The 15,810-nt window shown below is 55.1% G+C and overlaps 1 protein-coding gene across 4 annotated transcripts in view; it reads right to left on the bottom strand.

The window, feature by feature from the left end:
• Nucleotides 1-15,810, bottom strand: part of PUDP (pseudouridine 5'-phosphatase) — a 59,715-nt gene that overhangs the window by 11,848 nt on the left and 32,057 nt on the right. For all 4 annotated transcript variants that reach the window (XR_001917559.1, XR_001917558.1, XR_001917560.1 and 1 more), the window contains exon 3: nucleotides 4,535-4,764. Coding sequence is in view for 1 of the 4 variants with exons in the window: in XM_018043776.1 (XP_017899265.1) it covers nucleotides 4,535-4,764 (230 nt within the window). In the remaining 3 variants the exon portion in view is untranslated. The remainder of the gene's footprint in view (nucleotides 1-4,534; nucleotides 4,765-15,810) is intronic.

Raw genomic sequence — 15,810 nt, 5'->3', positions numbered from 1 at the left:
GGAAAATAACCTGAAAAATAATACATATGTATATATGTATAACTTAGTCACCTCACTGTGTCCCTGAAACATTGTAAGCCAATAAAATATATATAGAAAGAAAAAGAAATGCCACTGCCATAAAGCCTCTCCTTAGGATTTTCACAACCCAGGAACAATGACTTTTATGACTAAACGGAAGTCTGCACAGGTCAGCACCTGGGTAAGCAATCACCCAAACAGACGTTGCCATACAAGGACTGTATCTCCCATCTGTTCTCCTAAGAGCCCAGTTATGTTCCTGAAAGATATCTGTTCTCCCGGAAGTGCCCCTCTCTTTCTCCCCAAGCCCTATTACGATGGTCTGTAAACCCCAGCTTCTAAATGCCTCCTTGGATCGTATCTCCTGTGCAGTGCCGCCTTCTTAGGCAGAGAGAAATCTGTATTTTCTCTTGCTAACGTCTTCTGTCCATTTAAGTGACACACCCCCGACGCCAAACCTGAGAGTGTACAGGAAAAGGTCCCAGAACAGGCCACCAGGACCTGGTTGTTGCTACATTTTTTAAGCACAGAAGGATGATACCCGGACAGCTTGGGAGCAAAGAGTGAAAACAATGAACACTAGCCCTGTGAGGCACTTCCTCCTAGTAAGACTGTGACCAGTGTGTGAGCGCAACCCCCCCGTTATACCACCTGCGCTCTTCTGCTTCCCTATTAGTCCTGAGGCACCGAGTTCATTCGGTGACGCGCACACCACCGTCAATTCGCGCTGGCACCGTGGCTCTCTGCAGGGACTTCCTAATCGCGTGGCACGCCCTTGAACTGTGAGGCTCGCCACCCCCGCGCGCTGGCACCTGCAGCGTCAGAGGCAGAGCAGCAGGACGCACCCTAAGAGCTCTGTCATGTCTCCACGGCCTCTCTGCACCCGCTTCCTGGATTCGGGTGCTAAGTCACTCAGTCGTGAGCAGCTCTCCGATCCCATGGACTGCAGCCCGCCAGGCTCCTCTGGCCATGGGATTTCCTAAGCAAAAGTGCTGCAGTGGGTGGCCAGGCCCTCCTCCCGGGGATCTTCCGGATCCAGGAATCAATCTTACATCTCCTGCATTGACAGGCAGGGTCCTTACCACTGAGCCACCTGGGAAGCCCCTGTATTCAGGAGACAAACTCAAGCACACAATGATCGGGCTGCAGAGCACGGCACAACCAGGAGCCTGTCAGCATGGCCCTTCTTACCACAAGAAGCACGTCACCAGGGGAAATCCCAAACGCCTTAGTTATAATTGTCTAGGAGACAGGACAAGAGAGGTTTTCATCTGCAAGACAAACACCTGCACGAATAGACGTGGGTGCGGAACGAGGGCAACTGGCAGAGGCCACCGGAAGAGCTGGGTTAGGCCCAGGCCACGCGCTTGCTCAGCTTCCTTTGACGCATCTGAAATGAACGCCATCAGGGCGGGCAACAGGGCCATTCGAGCTCCAGCCTGGTGCCTCACCAGGGGAAACTCCTGCCATGCAGGCTGGAGCCCCAACCCCTGCCCACCCCCCACCCCCACCCCCACCGTCCATGGTTTCGCTGCAACTGTCCTCACGCAAAGCCAGCAACATGGTCTCCTTGTTGCTGCCTGCGCACACACTCGCAAACCTGCAAACACCGTGTTTCCGTGAACAGGGTGACCAGCGAAGGAAGGGCTGCCTGGAGGCGGAGGCAGGCGGGCAGCGGCCTCCTCTTTGAACTCGCACGTCCACACAATTCAGGAGGTGATGGTCCAGCATATTGTCCTCTCAGCTGCCAGGATGGGCTGGAAGACAGTGCTTCTGCTGGGAGCCTCCCGGGAGGAGCCAGATTGCCTGGGGGGCGGGGGGGGGGGGGGGCACCTCGCTGCTCTGCTGGGAGCCTCCTGGGAGGACCAGTCTGCCTGGGGGGTGGGGGGCGCCTCACTGCTCTGCTGGGAGCCTCCCGGGAGGAACAGTCTGCCTGGGGGGCAGGGGGCGCCTCGCTGCGCCAGGCTGATCAACGGCAACCTGCAGTGGATACAGGAGGTGGCCCTTCTAGAAGCCGTGTTATCACCTGAAGGGGTCGACATTAAGTGGGGCAGGAGGGGGGCCAGTTCTTAGGGAAAAGAACCCATCTGTGTGGAACCTGTAGCGGGACACCGAGCCTGCGGACACGCACACATCCTGATGTAAGAGGCAGAGCCACTCGGCCCCCAGCCCCTGCCCCACCAGCCCTGCGGCTTCAGCTCCAACTCTGCGGCTTAGCGGCTGGGCTGCGTCCACTACTGGGTTGAACTCGCCGTGTATGGAAATCATTGTCCCTCACTGACACTCAATGATGCTCATGGCTGCAATGTAAAAAAAAAAAAAAAAATTTGGTCTTTGCCCCTGGTATGTGCCAGGCTTCTCTGTTCATGGGACTCTCCAGGCCAGAATACTGGAGTGGGGAGTGGGTGTCCCTTCTCCAGGGGACTCTCCCTGACCCAGGGATGGAGCCTGGGTCTCCTGCATGGCAGGCAGATTCTTTACCGTCTGAGCCAACGGGGAAGCCCCACTTTAACTTTGCCGCACAGAGCTCCTAAAACCCTTACCACCTCCCGGGCCGTGAGCCCATTTTCCGCGTCATTCATACTAATCCTCTTCCAAGCATGCCTGAGTATCCTGGTCCCTAGATGGACGCAGGATGCGCGGTGTGTGCGTGTGTGGCGGGGGGGTGGTGGTTGTTGATGGGCTCCTGGCTGTGTCCCACCCCAAGGCTGATTGGAGGGGTGCCACTTGTAGCCCACCCCCTCATCTCCAGGGCCAGCAAAGGATGCATTTATTTACCAACAGCCAGTGAATTAACCGCCAGCAATGGAGCCTCCACAGAGACCCCTGGAAGACAAGGAGGCCCTTGGCGCTGAAGACAGGCGGGTGCTGGAGGCCGGCGCACCCGAGTGGGCCTGAGCACTCCAGCAGCCCAGCCACCCACCCCTCAGCCCACACAGCTCTTCCGCTGCAGGGTTCCTGGGCTGTATTTATATGCATGTATTCAGCTACACTACGTCTCAGCTGTGGCAGGCAGAATCTTCGCTCTTTAGCTATGGCATGCAGACTCCTAATTACGGCGACGGGGGATCTAGTTCCCTGACCAGGGATAGAACCCAGGCCCCCTGCATTGAGAGCCCGGAGTCTGGGCCACGGGGCTGCCAGGGCAGTTGCATCCCCAAGGTAAACCAGTGAAGGCGAGCACAGCGCATTCCTGACTTCTGAGTCACTCTAGTCAGTTACAACTGCTGGGGCAGAGGGGCTCTGTGGGATCCCCAAGCTTGTGCTCGGCCGGGGAGAAGTGTGAGCAGCCGGGATGCCTCCACTGGTGGCTGGCGTGTGAAGCAGGGGCCGTCCCTGGGGGCTGAGCCCCTAACCCGGGGTCTGCACTGACTGCAGGGAGCTCCTGGCGTAGGTATATTGAACCGTGGGAGACCCAATGCGGGTCTGAGACCAGGCAGAGGCTGCGGTGGGGCAGGCAGGGGTGGGGCTGGTGGTGGTGGTTCTGTATTTCGATTGTCCTTACAAGCTAAATGCAGCAAGTCAGGTCCTGAACCCCAAAAGCAGGTCATTCAAGAACGCTCCCTCACCTCAGCTGCCTCTGGGGGCCGGTTTTAGAGTAACAGTCCTGAGGCTCTGATTTCTGTGGCACCAGGCTGGGTCCCAGCACCAGCTCACTGGTTAGTGAGAGGCCACAACGGTGAGACGACCTTCCAGGGAAACGCTCTTCCCTGCACAGGTTCCCCACAAGGCACCTGATTAACGCCATCACCCGCGATGGATATGCGCCCTGCCTGGCGGGGACACCCTGGGGTCACCAGGAGCCACGCCCCTGGAGAAACCCCCAGAGGCTCCGGAATCCGCACCTGCAGACGGCCGAGGCTCCGCCCCGCACCTCAGCAGCCCCGGTGCGCCACGAGGCACCACTGCTCACCGTCAGCCTCTCCCAGGCTCAGACACTTCCTCCCCTCCCCATGGGGGGCCCTGAGTGACGCAGGTGGAGCTCCCCTGGCGGCCCTTTCCAGCGGGAGAAACACACAGAAGCCTGGCGACCGCTCAGTGGAAACCAAGCGCCCTCGCGAGCACCAGCTCGGCAGTGACCAAGTATCACCAAGAACCGTGCAGGCAGAGCGGCGGCGAGGGTGGTTGATCGACGTCAGAATCGCGGAACTGCACTGCGCGTTCGCGTCCGGGTCTGCGCGTCACAAACGAGGACACAGGAGTCCCGTTGTCTCCAAAGGCCCCTCTTCCCCGCTCGGTGCCCCTAAGCCGTGCTTGGTCAGCTCTAGACGCTCTGGGACCCCCCTCCCCCGGCCCCCAGCGGGCGGTTCCGTCCTGTGGGTCTCTCCAGCCAGGAGTCTCGGGGCAGCAGCTGCCCCCTACGAAGTGAAGGGCCCTCCCCGGGCACGGCGCTCCCGCTGCCCGAAGTGCCCTCGCCTCGAGTCTCAGGAGCTGCGCAGCAGCCGTCCGCGTGGACACGGAGAGCCCCCGACCAGCACTGGGTGTCTCCCCCGTTCCCAGCCACGCCGCGTACCTTGTCGGCGGGAGGAGCTGGAGAAAAGCGGCGTGCGCAGGCCAGGAAGATGTCGGGCTCGGGCTTCCCGCTCCGCACCTCGGGGTCATCGCCCAGCACCACGTGGTGGAAGAGGCCGAAGAAGTCCCGGTGGCGGCTGGTCTTCAGCTGGAAGGACACCGTCCCCGAGCTGGTGGCCACGGCGCAGGGCACATCGTGCTTCCGCAGATGGTGGATCAGCTTCTCCACGCCTGGGCGGGGGGGGGGGGTGTGGGGGGGTGGGGGGGGGGGGGTGGAGGAAGGGGGACCGTCAGGGATGGGGTGGGGGGCGGGTGCAGGCCTCAGGGCGACCCTGGGCCAGCCCCGTTCCCCCCAGCCTGCGGCCTCGTCTGATCTCACCGCTGTCCTCACAGGGCGGGGGTGTCAGCACCGGGACATCTCCACTCAGCACCGACATGGAAAAGCAGTTCAGGGCTCGGCGATGGCCTTTCCCAGAGGGTCAGAGGTGACTACTGGGATGGCTGGTGCGCTGCTTGCCACGCCGGTCAGAGCAAGGGCCTCCCTGACCGCTGAGTGGGTGAAGAATCCACCTGAACAAATCTACATAGGATAGCTAGGACGTGGAAGCAACCTAGATGTCCATCCACAGGTGAATGGATAAAGAAGCCGTGGTACATGTATACAGTGGAATATTACCCAGCCATAAAAGGGAACACATTTTAGTCAGTTCTGACGAGGTGGATGAACCTGGAGTCTTTTACACAGAATGAAGTTAAGTCACAAACAGAAACACCATTACCGCATACTAACACAGGTATGTGGGCTCTAGAAAGACGGTGCTCACCGTATATTAACACATATACGTGGGCTCTAGAAAGACGGTGCTGATGAGCCTACCTGCAGGGCAGCAGTGCAGATACAGACACAGAACAGACTCGTGGACACAGTGGAGGAAGGAGAGGGACGAATAGAGAGGGCAGCATGGACACACACACATTGCCATGTGTAAAACAAGACAGCCGGGGAACTCTCTGTACGACTCCCAGGGCTCAAACTGGGGCTCTTTGACAACCTGGAGGGGAGGACAGGGTGGGAGTGGGGGGGCGGCAGGGGGGTTCAAGAGCCAGGGACACAGGTACACCTGATTCATGTTGACGTAAGGTGGGAATGAAAACAATACTGTAAAGCAATTATCCTTCAATTAAAAATAATAACTTAAAAAAATAAAAATAAAAGAATCCACCTGCATTGCAGGAGATGCTGGTTCGATCCCTGGGTTGGGAAGATCCCCTGGGGGAGGAGAATAGTAACTCGCTGCGGTCTTCTTGCCTGGGAAATCCCATGGACAGAGAAATCGCCTGGTGGGTCACAGTCCCTGAGGTCTCAAAGAGTGGCACACGACTAAGCCACTGAAGCTCTACTACCATCAGAGCAAACCCGGGGAGCCGCCAATAAATCTGACAACGTAGAGGACACGGACGAGTTCTTCTTGAAGAGAAAGAAGTTCTTTGGAAGAGTTCTTTGACAGCTCACTCAGGAACACAGCGATAATGTAGCTAGCCCTAGATCCACGGGAAAGAGACTGAACCTGTAGCTAAGAACTGTCCCGGACCTGGCACCGCACGCCCTCGCTGGTGAACTTACCAAACACCCCAGGAAGAAACAATGCCAATTCTAAAGAAACCTCAGAAAATCACAAGGAACACTTATTTCCCAATCTGTTTTTTTGAGACCAGCACTTTTCTGATATGGAAGCTGGAGAAAAGCATACAAAAAACTACAGACCCATACGTCTTGTGAACACACACACTTAACCCAACTTACAACCACTATGAAAGTACCCTACTTGAAGAGTTGCTATGGGGTTCGAACCTGTTACTCGAAAATATTAAAAAGCCACACTATTTAATTAGCTTGCAACAACTAATGACCAATATGTAGAATTACATTAGCCAAATTTCCATAAAAAGCCTTCATGGAACTGGTGAATTAAAAGGATGAAAGCATGCCTATGACAAGTATACATCCGATAATCACCTCGGTCTGGATACGGTGATTAAAGCTGAGTATCAACATGACTTGCATCTAAAACAAAAGGTTCACGTTGTATGACCCAACAGTAAACCAACATACTGAAAAATACGGGAGCATACTGAAATATATGCTTCCTCTCAAACCTACTGGAAAAAGAAAATTTTGCTGGAAGAGTCCTCTGATGCTATTGATTATAAAAATTTAAATATAGTTGACCTCATTTTTAGCTTATACTTTAAATATTTCTAGTTCTGTGAATATTTGGTAAGCACTAACATAACGGGACAATACTTACCAAAATAAATACACACCAGCAAGCCTATATGGGAAAACAGAGTTAACATTTTTATCCATAGCGGAATGAAAGAAAAAGTTTTTGGATGACTGTTCAATTTTTTTTTTTTTAAGATTTGTTGCTTTTATGTATATATTTATTTTTGGCTGTATCGGGTCTTACTCATGGCACGCAGGATCTCCACTGCAGTGTGCAGGCTTCCTCCCTAGCTGCGATGCGTGGGTTTAGTTGGCCCATGGCGTGTGGGAACTTACTTCCCAGACCAGGGAGCAAACCCGGGGCTCCTGGAAGGTGGATTCCTCACCACTGGAACCCCAGGGGAGTCCGGGAATGACCCCTTTTAAATCAGATGAGCTCCGTGAAGATGTCTGAGATGGATACAAACATGAGCCCAGAGACAGGAAGGCTGACCACAGCCCGTGGCAAGCAGACTCCGTCTCTGGGGCTCGGTTCTGTCCTGGGACATAGCAACGATGAGCGTTCCAGGTGGTGACGCTGTGAGGGGACGCCTGTGAAACATCCCACCCGTAAAAGAGCACACAGCAAGGCAGGGCCCCACCAGATGGTAGTCGCCATGGTCGCTGCCAATCCATCAAGTGCAGGTTACTCATCACTCACTCAAGTCTCCTGATGTGAACATACGACTGCCCGATTCCTTCAAAAATTTTTGTGTCCTTTAAATACCATATGCTGACTTTTTCTTAGTCTCTCTGCGAAGTAAAAGACTAGAACACCTGACAGGACTTCTGTCCTGCACAGAAGCTCGTTAATTAGGTACATAAATGAACCCTAGCCAGCAGACAGCTGGTAGTCTCCGGGTGCTCAAGTGGGTTTCAGGGCCAGGCACAGACAGACAGATCGCTCTTGCTACAAAGAATGAGCACTCTAGGATTGATCTACAGGGAAGGAAAGAAGAAACGTGAGGAGGATCAGCCATGCGGAGAGGTGAGTGTTTCCACCTGACTTCACCGAGAGGCCTTGGGCTGGTGAGGAGAGAGACGGAGCCTGCCTGAAGTGGGTCTGCACACGGAAGAGCCAGGAAAGTGGGTTTGAACACGGAAGCGTGCGGAGAAGGTCGACAGGGGACACGGGATCTCTCAGCTGCTGCCCTGGAACTCAGGTGCTGGGGGGCTGTATCCAGCAGCCGCCCGGCTAGCTCAGGCGTCCTTTTAACACTTCACCCTGAACCCAGAGACACATTGTGGCCGGGAGTGGAGAGGACCCAGGGCGGGGAGACGACACCACCCAGGGACGGGCTCAGCTCGCCTCTCACCCCTGGGGTTTCTGACCGTGAGCTGACCTGGGACGAGGGTCTGTGCAGAGGTGACGGTCCTCACCCCTGGGGTTTCTGACCGTGAACTGACCTGGGACATGGGTCTGTACAGAGGTGAGGGTCCTCACCCCTGGAGTTTCTGACCATGAACTGACCTGGGACATGAGGGTCTGAGCAGAGGTGAAGGTCCTCACCCCTGGGGTTTCTGACTGTTAACTCATTTGGGACATGAGGGTCTGTGCAAGGTGAAGGTCCTCACCCCTGGGGTTTCTGACGGTAAACTGACCTGGGACATGCGTCTGTGCAGAGGTGAGGTCCTCATCCCCGGGGTTTCTGACCGTGAACTGACCTGGGACGAGGAGGGTCTGTGCGGAGGTGAAGGGCCTCAGCCCTGGGGTTTCTGACCATGAACTGACCCGGGACAATGAGGGTCTGTGCAAAGGTGATGAAGGACCTTCAGAATGAGATCAGCATGAATTTAGGGTCAGCCCTAAGCCCAGCGGCACTTCCCAGTTGGCTCAGCGGTAAAGAATCTGCCTGCCAACGCAGGAGACACAGAAGATTCAGGTTGGATCCCTGGGTAGGGAAGATTCCCCTGAGAAGAAAATGCCAACCCATTGCGTTATTCCTGCCTGGAGAGTCCCATGAACAGAGGAGCCTGGAGGGCTACGGTCCACGAGGGTCAAAAAAGGAGAGCTGTATGCGCCTGAGCAATGCACGCGTACGCGTGCACGCTCAACCGAGTGACGTTTGCCTCCCTCTGCTCCAGCTGTTGTCACGCAGCCCCACCGGCCTGGCTGGTGTGTAAACACGGAAATCTGCTTCTCACAGTTCTGCAGGCTGCAATCAAGACCAAGGCGCCCACATACCCAGGGTCTCCTGAGTGGGCCCTCTCCCTGGCTCACGGCCACCTTCCCCTTGTCCTGATGTGGGGGGTGGTGGGGGGGAGGAGCGAGCTCTGATGGGCCTCTCGCAGAAGGGCGCTAATCCCATTCCTGGGGTGCCACCTTGACAATCTCACCACACGGCAATCGGGTCACCTCCAAATACAGTAACACTGCAGGTGGGGACTTCAACTACATGAACTCGGAGAGACCCACAGACATTTGTAACAGCAACCGGGGCCCTTAGTAACTGGTGTCCTCACAAGAGAAAGGGCAACAGGCAGAGGAAAAGCCACGTGGAGACGGAGGGAGGCGGCCCCCAGTCCAGAGATGGACGCCTGGAGCCCCCAGAGGCTGGAAGACGGGGGGAGGACCCTCCCCTGGAGCCTTTGGAGGAACCTCAGCCCTGGGACGCCTTGATCTCAGAACAGGACTTGACTTGAAAACCAGATCTTTCAGATGTGACGTAAAGGACTCTGAAATGAGGTCATTTGGATGAGGGTGGCCCTGAACCCCATGATATGCTCCCTATAAGACACAGAAGGAGAGAGACACGGACACACAGGAGAAGCCACGTGAAGGCGGGGGCGGAGACAGGAGGGAGGCGGCCCTCAGCCCAGGGACGGATGCCTGGAGCCCCCAGAAGCCGGAAGATGCAGGAAGGCCCCTCCCTGGCATCTCTGGAGGGACTGTGGCCCTGCCCACACCGTGACCTCAGCCTCCCGGGCTCCAGGACTGTGACAGCGTGACTTTCTACGGTCTGTGGTCATTGGGTACATCAGCCACAGGAAACTGATGAAACGGACCCAACGTAGGAGAGCTCGTGGTGGAGACTAGAAACAGGGGGCTGTGCGTATGAGAAGAGGTCACAGTTCATGACTGCAAACATGAACATGCTGGCAACGTGTTGACCAACTGTTAGCCATCAGGCACAGAGCTCAGGAAAGAAAGAGGAGACACACAGACACACACAGGAACACCAGGGGAGGACCAGCTCTCGGCAGCAGCAGGGAGAGGCCCCGGAATCTCCAGCTGCCACCTCGGACCCCGAGACCAGGTCTCTCCTCTGGAATGACGGCCAGGAGGTATGAAGGGGCTGTGACCTACAGGAGCAGCTTCTCAAAGCAGAGCTCCCGATGATAGGGACAGCGTGAAGGGACAAAGCAGGAGATCAGACAGTTAGCCCCACTAGGGGATGGTAAGCAGAAAAAATATGGGAGACCCCGTAAGTTAAATGATCACTCAAGAAAGGAGAGCTGCTTAACCACAAAACCAAGCAGGCTTCATTCAGTTCAGTCACTCAGTTGTGTCCAGCTCTTTGCGACCCTGTGGACTGCAACAGGCCAGGCCTCCCTGTCCATTACCAACTCCCGGAGTTTACTCAGACTCACGTCTGTCGAGTCGGTGATGCCATCCAACCATCTCACCCTCTGTCGTCCCCTTCTCCTCCCGCCTTCAATCTTTCCCAGCTCAGGGTCTTTTCCAGTGAGTCAGTTCTTTGCATCAGGTAGCCAGAGGATCGGAGCTCAGCAGCAAAAACATGCAAGGGAAGCAGGAAACTGGCCCCTAAACAATAAAAGGATGGTGCCGTGAGACCCACACCCCGCCCGGTGAGCTCAGTGACTGAGTCACGCTCTGCAAACACCTCTGTGAGATCGCTTGACCATGCAAGCAAGAAAACTCCCCTGCCAACGCGGAGGAGGAGCTGACGATGGAAGCGTGACATTGACTCAAGAATGAGGAAAAAGGTGGTCTTCTCCTCCTCCCTACTTTTCTTTTGATTATAAACCTGTGGCCCGCCAAGTTCTCAGGGCGTGGCAAGTCTTGTCCGCCAGCTTGTGGGCCTCACAGGCATCTTATTCTAATTAGCCACCTCTTATCTACCACTTTGCTCTCTGTAAAGTCCTCTCTGTGCCGAGACAGAAAGGACTATGGTACTGGAGCTCTTCGGAGCGCCCCCCGAAACATCCCAACTGTTGCACTGACACCTCTGCCCCTTCAAAGGGCACCCTGAGCAACGACTGGATTTTAACATCATTGAGAACTTGACCACAGGCTACGAGCTCACATTCGGGGCAGATAAAGGGAATAACCTCCTGTTGACTCACCCTGAGGGCCACTCTCCTTCCAACTGTGGTGTCTGACTCCTTGCAACCCCATGGACTGTAGCCCGCCAGGCTCCTCTGTCCCTGGGATTCTCCAGGCAAGAATACTGGAGCAGGCAGTCATTCCCTGCTTCAGGGGATCTTCCCAACCCAGGGATCGAACCTGAGTCTCTTTCACCTCCGGCAATGGCAGGAGGAGTTCTTCACCACTGGCACCACCTCAAGGGTGGATCTTTCTGACCCAGGGATCCCGCATTGCAAGCAGGATCATTTACCGTCTAAGCCACCAGGGAAGCCCCCCTCAAGAGTGGGGCGGGTGGAAATTTCAGGCTCCAGGGCGTGGCGCAGCCTGGAAGGGGACTCTTCCTATGAGTCGTCATTGCCTTTGAGGGGCCTGTTCTCGAAATCCTGCCCTGCGAACAGGGCAGCTCTGCTCGCTGGAGCCCCTACCAGTCAAGAGGCCAGCTCTGAGCATCTCTGGGCAGCTTACTTAAACCTCACAGGACTGTAGAGCATCACCTGGAAAGCGCACGTGCTAAAAACGACCCGAGGCTGACAGGCAGGCACACGTAAGAACACACTGAGGACCTGACTCTCAGCTAGTCCCTGACGCTGCTCAGGCTCATAAAGGAGGCTCACCTCATATACAAGCCAAAAAAAAAAAAAAGTTCTCACTTGCTTAACACATGTCTCTTCCTATAAAAATGGCCAAGCAATGTAATTTTAAAATTTCAGGATTTTCATCCTATGTATCAACTGTTTACTTGATTTGCATGTTGGTGAATTTTTTTAAAATTCCTTTAAGGGATGTGTGTGTGTGTATATATGCATCTCAGAGGTATCCTAAGAAATGGTCTGGAAGGAGGCACCCTGAATGGCTAAACAGCGTGTGCGTGCTCAGCCAATTCAGTCCTGACTCTTTCTGATCCTGTGGACTGTAGCCCGCCAGGCTTCTCTGTCCGTGGGATTCTCCAGGCAAGAATACTGGAGTGGATTGCCATGCCCTCCTCCAGGGGATCTTCCCGACCCAGGGATCGCATCTGGCAGGAAGGTTCTTTACCGCTAGCACCACCTGGGTATCCCTGTTAAACAGTAAGTAATGGGGCTTCCCTGGTGGCTCAGCTGGTAAAGAGTCCGCCTGCAATGCGGGAAACCCGGGTTTGATCCCTGGGTTGGGAAGATTCCTTGGAGAAGGAAACGGCTACCCACTCTAGTATTCCGGCCTGGAGAATTCCAAGGACTATATAGTGCATGGTTTAAGAAAGAGTCAGACATGACTGAGCGACTGAACTGAACTGATCTTATAAGACCTGAAATTTATTTGTATATAAGAAAAAAAGATGAAGACATTTTAGTCAACTCCACGACTGGATGGACATGAGTTTGAGCAAGCGCAGGGAGATGGTGATGGACAGAGGCCTGGCGTGCTGCAGCCCATGGGGTCACAGAGTCGGACAGGACTGAGTGACTGAACTGAACTGAGATGCACATGTCCTACCCTGACTGTGGACTGCGTGGAGGAGGAGATGCTTCTTTTGTGTCTCCCTGAGCACCCACTCAGCAGCAGCTGCACAGAAGGGTTAAGCAAAGGAAGAAGGCAGTTACAGCGGGACCCTGAGAACGTGAGTGCCTTCTGGCCAGGGTGGTGGACGGTGCATTCACAAAGTGGGGTGGCGGGAGATGGTCACACTGGCTGATGGCCACGGGGGACTAAAGGAGTAAGACAGATAAAGAACAAAACAGAAGAGCCAAAGGCAGACGGGTGGAAACAGACATGAGGCTCAGGCGCCTGGCCAAGAAGAAACGGGCCCGAGTGGACTGGGCCCGGGGCGCCCCCCAGGGAAAGGGCTGCCCACCAGGCGGCTGCGCTGTAGTCTTCAGGGCACTCCCAAGAGGAGTGTGAGTGAATCCCGAGCCTGTCCTGGCGTGAGTGACTTCTGAGCCCTGGCGAGGACCTGTCCGGGTCAGGCCTGTCTCCACCTGGGACCTGTCCCCACAGGCAACACCCAGGCGGCACTCCACGGTGGAGGTGCACACGCGCTCCCATGGGGCCCGTGTCATGGGGCAGTGCACCCGGGCCAGCAGTCCTGGGCGGGGCCTTGTCCTTGACCCCTCCACGGGCCCCGAAGTCACGTCCTGGGGTTTTCCGTGGGAAATCCCCCCAACCCCCACCCCCAGGGAAAAAGAGCAGGAAAAGCAAAGAGCCACAGCAACGGGAGACCTTCTCGGGGGTTTCACACCATTAAAAACCACCGACTTTATTCACTGGCCTTCCAAACCAGCTCACTCCTGCTTAAATGACGCCAAAACACATTACCGTCATTCGTCTCCAAGAACCCGTGCCTGAAGCAATCTGCTTCACAATACGGGTGGAGGTAGACTTTCCTGGTGGTCCAGGGGTGACAAACCCACCTGCCGACCCAGGGGTCAGGGGTTCCACCCCCGGCTGGGGAAGAAAGACGCCACAGGTTGTGGGACAACGAAGCCGCAGAGCTCGTTCTCAACAAGAGAAGCCACACCGCAGTGAGAATCTCACACACCACAATCAGCAGCCTCCGCTCGCCTCCGCTAGGCAAAGCCCACACGCAGCAACGAAGACCTAGCGTAGCCAAAACTAAAGAGACAATTTTTAAATTAAAAAACAATAATTAAAAAAAAATACACTGGAGGTTACCAGCACCCTTCATGGGGAACACTGTTCTGACAGTTTCCTTACATTCCATGTCAAAATTTTTCCTATTAAAACCACATACATTTCAGTATTTCTTTTTTTTCGGTCAAAAACTTTTGCCACAGTTAAGAAGATGTTTATTCTCAGAAAATAATTAGAACTGTGGCTGACTTACATCCTATGTTTCAGTACTACGGGATGTGGTAAATGCTTACAGGACATACTGGACCAAAGTACTTCTGTCCTGGTGGCAGGAAGGGACAATCAGAGAGTTTGGGATGGATGTGGACACAATGCTGTGTTTAACACGGAGAACCAGCAAGGGCCTGCTGTCCAGCACAGGGAACTCTGCTCAATACTCTGTAATAACCTGATCGTTCCCAGGGGGAAGGACAGGGGAAGGGATAGTCAGGGAGTCTGGGATGGACACGGACACACTGCTGTGTTTAACACGGAGAACCAGCAAGGACCTGCTGGACAGCACAGGGAACTCTTCTCAATGTCATGTGGCAGCCTGGATGGGAGGGGAGTTTGGGGGCATGGATACATGTACATGTACAGCTGAGTGCCTTCACTGTCCGCCTGAAACTATCACAACAGTGTTAATCAGCTATACCTCAATAGAAAATAAAAAGTTAAAAAAAATGTATTTCCTTCCTAGAACATCCACAGCCAGTTTTAAAGAGAGGTGTCCACAGCTCATGAGAAGGGAATCAAGTCACTCGTGCCTGGCCTCCAAGCTGCACGGGCCAGCCCAACCCTCCGTGAGGCGGGACCCAGGCACAGCTACCCCCACCTCATCATCAGGGGCTGGTCCCCCTGGTGACAGCCCAGGCAGAGCTCCCGCATCACTATGGCGGGGCCCGTTTCCCGGGCAACCTGCCCTCCCTTGCGCACTAAGGCCCTGCCCGGCCACAGCGCTCACCTGAAGACAGAGCTGCGTCGTCAGAATGAAGGACGTCTGTGTGAGTCACTCAGCCGTGTCCGACTCTCTGCGACCCCATGGACTATAGCCCGCCTGTCCGCGGGGATTCTCCAGGCAACGATGCTGGAGTGGGCTGCCATTTCCCTCTCCACAGTGAAGGACGTGGAATTCATAATACGCCCTCTCTACAGACAGGCTCCTTCCTCTCATGGGCTCAAGGAGCCTACCCCCAGCCGGAAACGGCCCCCCCAGAAAACACCTGCAGAGGGAAGAGAACCGGGAGTCAAGGGCTCCACCTCTACCATCCTGAGCTGCGTGACGGAGTCAAAGCAGCCAGGGGACAAGGGGAACACCTGGATCTGGACAGAGGGCAGCGGTCACTGCTCCTGGCCACCGTCACCACTCCCTGGACTCCCGGGCCGGGAGGCTGCCTTTCCGGTGGGGCTCAGCTTTGGCTCGCATAAAAGAGGGGATGGGAGGGAGGCGGCACAGATGGCAACTCGGGGGTGCAGCACGTCTTTGTGAGTAGAAACTAGATCTCTGTCCTTACTGTGTCTGTGACTGGCATGTGATGTATGCGGAGACAAAGAAGAGTCTTCCGGGCGACTTTAGCAGGACTAAACTGTCAAGGAAGAACATTTGTCTCATTTCTACGCTGGAGCTGGTTTTGTGGTTCAGTTCTCTTCAGTGATTACCCAGGATGAGGTATCACTTAAATAATATCTGGTCACTGGGAAAGCCAAGACAAAGATACTACATGGACTGGATCACCAAGCAGACTTCATAACACAGACTTGCTGGCATTCCAGCCGAACTGCCAGGCTAGCCGCAGAGGACGTCACTCCAGCCGAATTGCCAGGCTAGCCGTGGAAGGCATCATTCCAGCCGAACTACCAGGCTAGCCGCATAAGACATCATTTTCTTGGAACTGGAGTAGAATATATCTCAAGTGCAGGCTTCCCTGGTGGCTCAATGGGAAAGAACCTGCCTGCCAAGCAGGAGACATGGATTGGATCCCTGGGTTGGGAAGGTCCGCTGGAGAAGGAAATGGCAGCCCACTCCAGTGTTCCTGCCTAGGAAGGCCCATCGACAGAGGAGCCCAATGGGTTA

Source organism: Capra hircus (genome assembly GCF_001704415.2).
Source record: "Capra hircus breed San Clemente chromosome X unlocalized genomic scaffold, ASM170441v1, whole genome shotgun sequence".
Taxonomy (NCBI): Eukaryota; Metazoa; Chordata; class Mammalia; order Artiodactyla; family Bovidae; genus Capra; species Capra hircus.
The sequence above is the reverse complement of the archived record's forward strand: the minus strand, read 5'-3'. Positions and strand labels throughout refer to the sequence as shown.